The 12,386-nt window shown below is 43.5% G+C and overlaps 1 protein-coding gene across 1 annotated transcript; it reads right to left on the bottom strand.

Moving 5' to 3' along the window:
- Window positions 1-56: 56 nt before the first annotated feature.
- lysmd2 (LysM, putative peptidoglycan-binding, domain containing 2) lies at window positions 57-5,302 on the bottom strand. The gene is made up of 3 exons (XM_076048574.1): window positions 4,848-5,302; window positions 3,485-3,831; window positions 57-723 (listed from the first exon to the last, which is right to left on the bottom strand). The coding sequence occupies exons 1-3, from the start codon at window positions 5,091-5,093 to the stop codon at window positions 672-674; spliced, it is 645 nt and encodes a 214-aa protein (XP_075904689.1). The 5' UTR covers window positions 5,094-5,302; the 3' UTR covers window positions 57-671.
- Between the last annotated feature and the right edge of the window lie 7,084 nt (window positions 5,303-12,386).

The raw sequence follows: 12,386 nt of genomic DNA, 5'->3' as shown, positions 1-12,386 counted from the left end.
ACTGCGATGACACGGCTGAGCTGGAACAAAGAAACAGAGTCCGCACTCCCACCAGGTCTGATTTAAATACATATTTATTCCCATATATTCAAATAAAACCGATAGAATTTTAAAGCACAACATAACGGCTGTGACAGACGGGGCTCAACACACATAAATAATGCATTCACACCTCCAAAAAAACAAAGCAATCCCTTCTGTTCCAAACAAAACAGAAGAAAAACCCAACACAAGCTTCTAACAGGGCAAACGGACCACGTTCAAAGGCTCAAGTCCATCCACCGGTTCTGTTCGGTGGCGTGCGCAAGCGTGGTGAACGCTCGTGAGGAAAGGCCCGAATACACTTTCCAATGATACTATTCTCGGAGGGGATTTGGAACATCGGAGGCAGCCAGCAAGGCAACGCAAACTAATCCTTCCTGAATTGCTTAGTGCTGTGTGTGCTTGCGTACGAGTGCAGCAGGTGGTCTCTGTACAGCGCGTTTAGAAGCGTTGAGATGAGCGGATGAGCCGATGAGTTTGCGAGCAGCAGATTTCTCCTCTGAACGTTGCAGAGTCTCAGTCTGTAGGAGACAATACCCATCATGTGTCATCGTACACGAAAGGCAAACAGCAGGTTGGTGGAGTGGTGGAGAGCGGGAGGAGTCCTGCTGGACGGTGCGACTCGTCCTTCACATCTCCTGATAGGACGTTGCGGGGGGCGTGTGGTCTTCCTCTGCGTTTCTGTTGGTGGAGGAGGAAGAGGAGGACAACTTGGTTATTTTAGCAACTTTTGGCCACGGGGAGAGAACACTCAACGAATGCACACACGGATGAAACTCCATCATGCTCTTAGTCCCTCAGCTTCTCACCACAGAGTGTGTGTGTGTGTGTGTGTGTGTGTGTGTGTGTGTGAATAATGGATGATGCAGAGAGAGGACTCCTCCCTCAGAGAACACATCACACCGATGTCTTCAGCTCGACGCCTAATGCATCTTCGGCATCAAGGCTTCTTTAATGTGGGATGTTACAGGAAGTTCTGTGACCGCCAGCGTGCACGGTTTCCATTCCGAGCTGAGAGGCATTTTACACCTTTACTACAACAACAGCCTCACTTTACTCCCATCTCTCACTAGGACTGCCGTTTAGCCATTAAAGGTGAGACGCAGCTTCCTGAACGTGGGCTGAACCTGCCGCTGAAGGAGGACAAGTTGCCACTTTCTGCTTCTTAACCTTTTCAATGATATTGTCAAGAACATCGTATTCTATTCAGTGAGGCAGAGGAGAAGTCAGAAACCGGTCAATATAACATTCAAATCTCTTCTGCTAAGGACTGAAGTAAATATCTATAATTTGACATCAAGAAGTATTAATGTGCTAACGTGCTAAATGTGCTACATCCATTAAATCTCCTCTTTGCTCTTCCACTTGGCCTTCTGCCTGCCAGTCCCAACCTCGGCATCCACTACTGCCACAGTCACGATCCCTCCTCTGCACATGTCCAAGGTAGTGAGACCTGGATAGCAAGTGAAATTAGACACAGACGCTGCCAGTAAACCAGCATGTCAGTCTCAGTCTCAGCAACAGAATGATTTCTGGGGCCAGTGAAACTTCTGATGCCTCATTACGAAGAAAAAAAAAAAAGTCAGTGGGTTTTTTGCTAAATGAGATTTACACAATAGCAAGTAGCAGCATGCTAATACTGCATGGCAGATCAACAAATTGTTGTTGTTGTTTGCAAAGGAGGAAGCGGACAAATGAAGGAGTGAGAGTTACATGCACTTGTTGGCCAGCGGTCGTTAACGCAACTCCAACCACAAGCCTAGACAGGCCTGACATGTACAAGGGTGAGGCAATGATGAAGCATGACTGAGGAGGAGCATCAGCACTTGATTAACATTAGTCAGGAGCCATTTATGAAATTGAGCAAAAACAAAAAACCAAAACAAACAAAAACAGTTCAAACGTGAAGACAAACTTTGATGCAAACCCAGTCGTCAAATAGCAGCAGTCAAATTACTGTCATTCCTACAACTTTTCAAAGCCAATCAGCTACATGAGAGTCAATAGAAGTGTATGGAAGCACCCCTAGGAAGTGCACACCTATCTACTTAAGTGGCCAGAGCAAAAGGTCTTATCTGTGCGATCATAGTGCTGCAGTGTGAGTCAGTCCCTGCTGCACCGGCAGTAACCACACAGCTGTCACGCTGTGACTAAAGGGAAGTCGAGCCTGCAGAGCTACCTCACTAAATGAGAGTGTTTCTGTCTCAACATGCACAGTCAGGAAGACGTGTTCATGCCTGATGCCTTGAGATGAAACTCTGATGCGACGCAGAGAAGCTTGGTTAAACATCAGGAGTTCTGTCTTCATTCCGCCTCAGATGTTTGATCTCAACTGCACACCTGACTCCCAGCCGGTGTCTACTTCCATGCCAGCATGTCGAGGTTACAAATCAAAAAGCCCAAAAGTGATGTATAACCCGGGATTGTATTCTGCCTGCTACAATGTACACGTTAGTATCAAAGGCAAGTAGACTGACTAAACGTTCTATAGCATCTGCTGCAGAACGGCCAGATTCTATCTATTCTATTTTCATTCTACCACCACTCTACCTCCAGATGTTTCATATTTTTATTTTTGAAATTATACAGCGTAGCAAAAGATTGCTGTACTCACTGCTGTGTTTTTTGCAATGACACTAAAGAAAGTCGAAGTCGAAATGTTGACTGATGCTCAGAACACAGGCACAGCAGTGCAACTGTTCTCACATATATATATTTTTTTTTCTTGTAGATCAGCTTGCAGCAGTCGTATTTGGCCTTTGAACCGTCACACAAAGAAGGACACTTACTGTGTATGAAATGTGTTAACAGTGAGTGTATGACTGATTGACAATGCTGGCGTTTGCAAGGTTATCATGGCGGATCGCCAAAATAAAGACAAGTACGACAGAACGACAGTAGTGGCGCAGTAGGGAAGAAATGAAGGTTAAAACCTTCAGTTTGTTCCTCGTAGACGTCTATTTCCATAAGAGGCACATGGGAGTGTGTTGCAGAGTATATTTTAAGCATTTGAATTGCCAGCAATTGTAATTATGTGTAAAGGAAGCATGAATGATCCACTGATTGCTCAATTACAATCACAGTAGATACCAAGTCAGTGGTGTCAGGGGACAATCAGCATATCAGTCTGAGACACGCTCATCGTTTGCCCACTAATCCAGGTTCGAGATAAAAAACCCTGCACAGCAAATGTGCTGGCTGTGTGTTTGGAGCCTGGTGGCTCCTCCTCAGACCCTCCACACATTGTGGGGAAGGTCTGAGGAGAGCCGACTTCCTCAGACATGGCACCTCCCTAAAATAACCACTGTCTGATTGGCTGCTTGGAGCGAAGTGCTGGCACTAAACCTCAAGAGTCTGGTGCAGAGCGGCGCCAGCGGAGCCACCTGCACACAGAAAGCAGAAGCAAAAACAGCAGGGGGCTCGGGGACGTCCCACACCTCACCTCACTTCCTCTTCCTTGAGCCGGCGTGCCACCTGCTTCGACTGTTTGATTTGCAAGTCCAGTCTGTGCAAGAAGTCTTTGGCTGACAGCTCCTCCGGCTGCGGCCGGGGGGCTCTGGAGTCCGCAGGGCTCGGGGAGGAGGGCGGGGTGGGTCCCTGGATGTCCTGGGTCACCACGCAGGGCGACTCGGCCTCCTGGCACACCGCCTCCCCCTCCCCGTCAGGAGACTCCAGAGAGAGTCCGTTAAAGACGTAGCGCTTCTCCGACACCACGGGGATGTTGAGGCTGTTCCGCAGGAAAATGCAGTCGTTGCTGAACAGCTTGTTGGCTCTCTTGATCTGCTCCATCTGGAAACAAGAGTTTGCAGTTATCAGGCAGGAGGGGAAGAAAAAGCATCAAGAGCTGTGAAACCTGCCAACTTCCTCTTTTCTTTTTTTTAAGTTTGAAATAGAATCAAAGCACCGTGTCCCCACTGTCAAGTGTTGCCGTTAAACATGGTATTCATTTGCAAATAAGGATCACATTTCAAGCAATTTAATGTCTAATTAATGTCAAACTATTAGGCCACAGTAAGAAAGTACTTTAAGATGACGGTTCTACTTTGCACAAGTTCACTCAGTGAGCCAATGAAGGGCTCGAGATCATGCAAATCGTGTTTCTTTCTTCGAAGGTGAGCATCTGAGTTTTCTACATTATTCTGGATATCTGAAGCAGATATTTTTTTATTTTTGAAATTTATGCAAAGAATCAAAAAGATTCCAAGGATTTCTTTATGCTAGATGAATCAGCTTGTCAGGGGTGATGAGACACAATCTTTCCTTCTCTCGCAACTGATTTATTATTGTCGTAGGACCTCTTGTTATGGATGCTGGTGATCAACAAACATCACCATGCTGCAATATAAAACTCAATAGATTTACAACACATGCTATGAACGCATAATACAAAGGGAAATGGAAAACCACTATAATAAGTAAACACTGATAAGTTTTGTTTTGTTTGTCTGCTCAACTTCTCAGGCTATTTTACCTTGCAGTCTATCTGCAAAGGAGAAAAGGGTTTTTGGGGGCCTGTAATACTGGCTGGATTTGCGCGTCCAATGGTTCAAATCTCAAATAACCCACATGAACTTTTATCTGGTTTGATAAAACACAGCTCATAGAAATAGGTGCATTACGTGATCTCCACAGCAGAAGGCGTGGTGATGACTTTGAACTATTTTCTCGGTCAGTGCTGCATAACCGACAGCATAAGCATTGCTTTATTTTTTTATTTTTTTAAATTCCCCCCATCGCCTGTTTATCTTAGTCATCTTCTCAGGCAGAGCAAGGACACGAACATCGCATCGCAGTGCAAATCTTACCGTGACACCATATTTGAGAGCGATCCCCTGCAGGGTGTCGCTGTCTGTAACCCGATGCTCAATGAATTTCTCCCCCAGAGAGGCTGTGACGCTGGCGGTGCTGCCGTACGAGCGGATCTTAGTCCGGGCCAGACTCTGGGACAGTTCGCTCTCTGACTCGGAACCAGATCTGGACCGGGGGAAGATGGGCTGGCCGAGTCGTCCTCCTCCATCCCGCATCGGCAGGACGGGCGAAAACTCCGCCATCTTCTCTTGAAAAGATAAAAACCCGACTCCCTCTATTTGTTTAACGGTCCGGCTGTTCCGGTGTTGCAGAGCACGGCTCGGATTCAGTCGGCGTGGAGTCTCCCATCCCCGGGCGTTTATTCAGCACGGAGGCCGGGATAAGAAGCGGCATGATAGGGGGGGGGACCACTACCTCACAGCTTGCATTTGCCAAAGATCCTTTACGTCGTTGACGTAAACACGTACAGCGTCTACAGGAATAACAATAATACAATTTCCGGTATCGCATTCAAAATAATACAACGACTAGAAAATAAACACCGCTTATCGTCTATAGATACATCAGTTGAGTTGTTGTTGTTACGGTCGTTTGTTTTGTTTTGTTTTTTTGTTTTGTTTTTGTTTTGTTTTAGGAATTCAAGTTAAGATACCACACCCGAATAATTTAGTTGTGATGGGATTAAAATCGTTAGTTGGTTCTGCATTTCCGGTTTTGTTCAGCGACTTCCTTTCAACGTTAGCCCACTTTAGCTGAAGACCTTGGTCGTAGTCGAGGACACTTGGTTTAGAAGATGTACGGTATAGTTAAGTGACACTAATTGATTTCTACAAAAGTGTTGCTGTTCTATGTGGTGTCTATATTCCTATCACATAATTTGCACCTTAGCTGACACTGGTTTCTGTCCATGTCTGGCAAGTTGTGTTGCTCCCACAACCACTTGTCGCTAGAACTCAACCACCTGGTGATGGGCTTTCCGTCGGGTCAATTCGTCGTTTTTCTTTTGTTATTGGGTTTATTCATTGGGTTACACGGCTTCTTTCGTCAATTGTTTGACACTATCGTTTGTCAACTATTTTAGTGGTTGCCTTGTTTTTGTCCTAAACAATGAAGTACACAAAAAATCTCCACTTTTAGGAGGAAGTCAAAAAATTAGCGTTTTAACAATGCTGTAAACAGAGGTCTAAATATGGTGCCTTTCAATGTGACTTTTCTCCTTTCTGTGGGAAATCACCTTCATAAGAGAAACGTAACTGTATCCTTTTAAGTGACTGCATTCTTGGTTTTTAATATGATATATTAACATATAGTATTTTAATGCAGTGATGAAATTTTTAACTTTGTAGCAAAATATTAGATTTTTTTTTTTTTTTTCGCATCCAGGCAGCGAAACATTAAAAAAAATAAACACCTAAACTTTACCTCCACTTCACCTGTTCAAGTAACTGAATGTTTGAACAGAAATGTTTTGTGGATGAAAAAAAATCCATGCAGCCATCAGCACTGGGTGAAAATATTGTACTTTCAAAATCCCATCCAACTCTGAGTTTCAGTCGACAGCCCCGTTTCTGTCAGTCACACAGAGACTCAGAGACACAGTTCACATCTCTTGAATACATTTAGCAGGTCTCTGTAAGCACTTCTGGGGGTAGAGCTGTTGAATGCAGCGCAACTTCGACAGTGCATTTCAGAAAGGAACTCAGTCACAGTCTCATGACCGACCACGCACATGTTATATTTGGAACATATCACATGCTTACAGCTAAAATAAAAATGCCCCCATCCCACCCCAACGTGGGTGTCAAATCATAAAGACCAGAGAACTTACATTTTTTCCCCTGCATTCACAAAGAAACTGTAATCATGCTGATGTTGCCTAAGCAAGCAAAGCATTTATGTATGAAAATAATGAAAAAAGAAGACATAGCTTGCCAGGGGAGTAAATAAAATGGAGCTGTGCTCGATGAATAAGTGCCTTTTTGACATCTTTTACAACACCTGACAGTTTATTCCTCTTGGATTCACTTGGTTACATCAATGACAACGTTAATGAGAGATTTTTGTTGGCCAAGCTTTTATAAAAATCTAATGAAAATTTTCTTTTGTAGCATCAAAATAGAGTTGGAGACTGATAATAATAGTCATAATTTTCATATACACACAATTTGAGAGGGAAACAAAGTGTCCCATTAAGATATGAGATCCTGCAGGTCAGTTAATCATTGTAAGATTCTAGATTAAAGATTACAAGTGAACCAAAGTCTCGTTTTAAAGAAATATTATTAACATATAGAAGGTTTAAACCTGCACCTTGTAAAACTATTGTTAATAATTGTAGAACAGCAAATGACAGGCCTTAAATGACTCAACAGAAACTAGTTAGTCAGCACTATGCAAATACTTGACTACCATTCAAGTAATGCCTGAATGAATTTATGGACAGAAGTTGGTTGCATTCTGTCTGTTGATTATACATGTCGAGAATACCTGGGCCTGTCTCTCCTTATTTCACTGAAACAAGAATACAGCCTTACCGATTCTGTCTATCGGCACCATGTAGGTTTACTGGTCAAAGGAATCACTCTTGTTTAGTAAGCACAGAAAAACTGCAGGTGCTACTTTGATATTCACAGGCTAAACCTTTATAGAACCTTAATGAGGACTAAAGGATGGCGAGCAATAAATAGATTCATGATCTTGGAATAAATTATTAATTCATCCATTTGTTGTCTCTTGCTCATAGATGATGCAGCTGCTGCAGCTGTTATATCACTGTGTGGTATTTTCCAATGGAAATGAAGTCATTAGCTGTAGGAGCACAAAGACAAGGAGGAGGCGGCTGATTCGTTTAAAACCGGATGAATGAGACGTGAAACTTTTTTGATGATGAGCACCATGTCAGTTTATGTTTCATTCAGTATTCAGCCCCCATCTCTGGCCGTTTACCTGTCTATCACACGTTTTTCAGGATTGATATGCATGTGAAGAGAACATGCCTGCGTATGTCCAGTAGCCTAATGAGAAGTGAAATCACCAGTGATATGGGGCTGTTCTCCACTCCCAAGATTACTTGGTAATTCATTCACCTTTTCGTCTAATTTCCTGCTTTTGATAGTCTTATGACAAGATTGCCAGTGTTACCTCAGTACAAAGACGCAAGATCGAATGCAACACCTCGATTGATCAGTGTTTGTTCCAGGTGAAGAATTTTCTGATAAGAGAAAATATTTGCAGAGTGTCACGAAAGTGCTTTCTTTGGGACAACTCCTTCATCCCATCAGCCTGATTGCAATTTACTGTTTGATGGTTAAAATTAGCGTGACTTTGTTGCTGTTCCTGAAACTATGCGTGTAAAACCCTTGATTTCCTCTGAATGCTATTCATATCGTGTACACTCAGCTCTTAAATCCATTATGAAAGTGAGCCTCTGATACGTCTGCAGGCGAGACAACAACGGGAGATTGCACTGGCCATTGATCTGGAGTAGGAATCAGATTACCTCCATTGTATAACCTCTCCTTTTCTTTCCCCTGTGGGGAGCAAACAAGGGGACAAAGAATGAGGTCAAGCAGCAGCACCACCAGCCGTGCAAACATTTCTCTTTTAAAGGTGAGCCTCCCTCGCTGTGAAGAGCTTGTCATTGGTCCATTACGCTCATGGTTATCTGGTCGGAGGCAGAGAGTTACAGCAGGCTAGACATTCAGTAGTCGGTTCAACATGAATATGAACTCTTGAGTTGTAGGAAGTAAAATAAGGGCACTGGAAATGTTGTCAAAAAAAGAAGACAGAAATGTCTACCTTTAAAATGTGATCAGTATGTCAAAAACAAGAGATCTCTTTACTCCTCCTGTCCGATTTTGTCAGACCCCTGGTGGATATTTGGTGTTAATGCATCTTTACTCATGTACTACCTTTTTTGACCACCAGAGGGAGGCATTTGATCGTAGATCGTATGAAACAGAGGCTTTAAATGCGTGAACTATTCCAGTTTGGTGAGTTCACATTCATGTGTGAAAGATCTTTACGTTTAAAAGTAAAATTTCAAGGTCCGTACACTTTATTAAACTGGCATCTCTTCTGGCTTTCTGTCTTCCTCCTCTTCCTCCTTCTTCTTCTTATTCATACTCTTCTTTCATTTTGCTGAGCACAGAGTTGCAAAAGCCAGCTATATTTGCATAGAGGCCCTGTTGATTATTTTTCCACTCGTCGCGGGTTTGAACCTGCAGTTTCAACTCGGTGTTTTACCGCATTTTGATGACTGAAAAACAGGACACTTGGCACAGCAATAGGAGTTTACTCAGAGATTTCAAAATATTGAAAGTCTGCCTTTTCTGTAAGGATATAAATGTGTAGTTAAAAAAAATAAGTCATTTTGTAAAAGGAAAAAAACTGGACACTCAGTACAAGATGGGAAAACAGCTGAAATCAATTGCGATTTTATTTTTATTTTTTTTAAAGAAAGACAGGAACATTCTGTGCTTCATTACTGCCATCACTGGTCTTAATTAGAGATAGCTTGCATTGCAAAAGCAAATATGCATGACCGGACGTGGCTTTAATTCATTATATCTATTTATGGATCAGCGAACATCTTCCATGAAGTCACTTAGAACAGGAATTAGAAAGCAGCACTGCTGAATAAAATATATCCTGCCTGCCCCCACTAATGAATCACCTGCAGAACAGCTGCTTAGGTTTGCACCAAATCGACTGGATCAAACACACCTTCTGAATTAGGTTGAGTAGGTCCCCTGTTTTCAATTAGACAAGGCAGGAGACGGCGTCTGGAGGACTCCTCATCACTCATTGCATGTCAGCCAACACCTTGAGGGGTTTCATCTGTGCAAAGACAGACTGTGAGGTCATCCCACTGTCTGTCTGTTGTTGAAATCCACATCGCTTCCCCCGATCAAAGAGGACAAACAAATGTTACTCAGTGTTTATTCAACGTAGGGTCGGTTCACACTTGGCTGTTTTTCAATACAATGCATTCAAAAGAGCCATTTCCATTTCTGTGACAGTCTGTGGGCCTTTGTTACAACAAGCGGATGAGGTCATGACAGAGAGCGACTGCTTTGTTCAGACTCGACTGACTCACCGCAACTCTGTGTCAGTTGGAAAAAAGGTGAGCTCACCTGATGGCTGAGGGAAAGTGGGAGGCACAGCACGGCGATACACAAGAATCCTATCAAATCAATTCTCTCAGTCCACATCTGTTCACTGGTTCATCTGGAGGTGAGTTTGGGGGAGTGGGTTTGACTGCTGCTGGGAGTGTGTCTCCACTGATGGTCAAAGTTTGGACAGTACAACCAATCCAAAGAGACCAACACCTTCAGTCACAATGTGAAAAAGCTGGGAAACATCACAATCATCTCTTTCAACCTTTTTGACAAATGTGTGTGATTTGCGTCTCATTCATGTGGTTCCAATAGGATTCAATGCTATAAAAAACGGTCTTGTTTTAGGAGCAAACGATGATGTAATTGTGGCTCAAATACGTCAACAACGAGGGATTCTGTAGCTCTCCCCAGATTAACCAGAAGAAGTCTGTTGTGGACGGTGCATGTTTCCCTGTGTGCCTTGCAACAGTCTGTGTCAGAGGGAGTAGTTGTACTGTACTGTTACATAACCACACAGAACATTTTTAGTGCCACATTGTAAAAATTGAATTCTGAATCTCTCTCTCTCTCTCTCTCTCTCTCTCCCTCTCTCTCTCTCTCTTTAGTGATGCCTCGTTGTTTGGGATCGACAGGTACGACACCCGGCCGGTTCTTCGAGCTCTCCGTCACCCTCGCGCCATGGAACATACTTCAGGCAGTCACGCGCAGGTGCCAACACCCTTACCAAAAGGTTGGGTTTTTTTCCTTTCTTTCTTTTTACAGCAGTGCAGTATTTCCTTTGACTGCAGCTTGCCGTAGCCCTCTGGCAGTGGGAACCCACAACGCGATGGAGTCATATCCATGACATCATCTCTCAGGCATGTGCAAACAATCCGGGAAAACTGGATCTGATTAAAGAGCACGTACATGCAAAACTGAGACTCTCCCAAAAACAGAAAAGGCCGGTGCAGCTGTTACTAAATATATTGAGTTGAGCTTTTTAAGCTCGAGAGGAGGCTGCACAACTTAAAGGTTTTTTCACTCCTGAACGCCAACAGCCCGAGTACTTTGTCTGTCTCTATCGGTCCATTGTTCAGTATTTCCTTTTCACCCCAGCCGGTCACAGGACACGACCACCCTCCAGAGTTCTGTACTGCTCAAAGCTTCTTCCCACTGGGGAGTTTTCCACTTTGACTGTGAAAAGAACAACTTTCACGTCACGGGAATTCAAGGGGACCTGCCAAATTAAAGTTGAGACTGCGAGATGGAACAACCTTAGCAATAGATGTGGAACTTGTGACGATCTCTTTACAGAAGCATGAAAAAAGTACTTTCTGCGACTAAATACATTTACAGATGTTATATTAGCAAAGAGAATACTGACTTCAGAGAAAGAAGAGCGCAGTACAGTATGTAAAAACATTTATTGAAGACATTTTATATTCAGCAGTGCCTTTAACCAGTTGCGTGGTTTCACAATAATACATATTCCTAATGTTGCGTATACACCTGGGTTTAGATTCAAGGTACAAAATAAATCATGTCGAGGGAATGTGTGGCACACAAACTGTGTGCTAGAGTCTGTGTGTGTGTGTGTGCGTGTGCGTGCGTGCGTGCGTGCGTGCATTCCGAGATGGCATTTTACAATCCACATCCACACAGTATAATGAATCACAGGGTATTCTGAACAAGACCAAGCAAAGGAGCAGTTTTACACTTCACCCGACTGTCCACCCACATAGTACAGAAACACAAAAAACAAAAATAACCGGCCGACGCCATCGCGGCTGCACACAGATGCAAGAACTCCAGAGCGTTGGAGCGCGCTCCTCAGCTCTTGTCCAAGGAATGTGAGGCTGTTAGATGAAAAAACATTTTTGGTCGACAGAAACATGATGCTGACGAGGGATGACCTCATGCCAGAATATTGGTCCAGTAAAAAACAAAGGTTTTTAAACCAGCCCTGATTTAGTCTTGTTACACCCTTTTCAACATAGTTAGTGAGCGGCTAAAATCTAAAGTCTGCAGAAAACACAGCGAAATAAGCGAGAAAATGTCTTGGACGACAGAGTCGACGTTAAAATTTACACTCGGTACTTTGTTTTGCGTTCAGGGAAAGTTGTTCGCACAAGAATATTTCACAATCGGTTGCAACCTGAGCATTTCCTCACCGCCCGCGTGCCAACCCCCTTCTCTTCTGACTCTAACCCAAAGACTTGCAGCGCAGTTCATTTTGAACTGGTCCACACAGCAGTAGAGCAGTGGAGGCACCTGTCTGCTGCCTGCTGTGCCACAGAAACACCTTCCCAAGATGAGCACACATCCCAAAACCTCAACCGTTACAATACTCAGTAAGTTGAAGCACAGTAATTATCCCATTTTTTATTTTATTTTTTATAACTGAAAGTGACCATCGAGCTCCTCCTTTCACAAACA

Source organism: Nelusetta ayraudi, unplaced genomic scaffold (genome assembly GCF_046127955.1).
Source record: "Nelusetta ayraudi isolate G7.1 ecotype Tasmania unplaced genomic scaffold, CSIRO-AGI_Nayr_v1 ptg000005l, whole genome shotgun sequence".
Taxonomy (NCBI): domain Eukaryota; kingdom Metazoa; phylum Chordata; class Actinopteri; order Tetraodontiformes; family Monacanthidae; genus Nelusetta; species Nelusetta ayraudi.
This window is presented reverse-complemented; position numbering and strand designations above follow the sequence as displayed.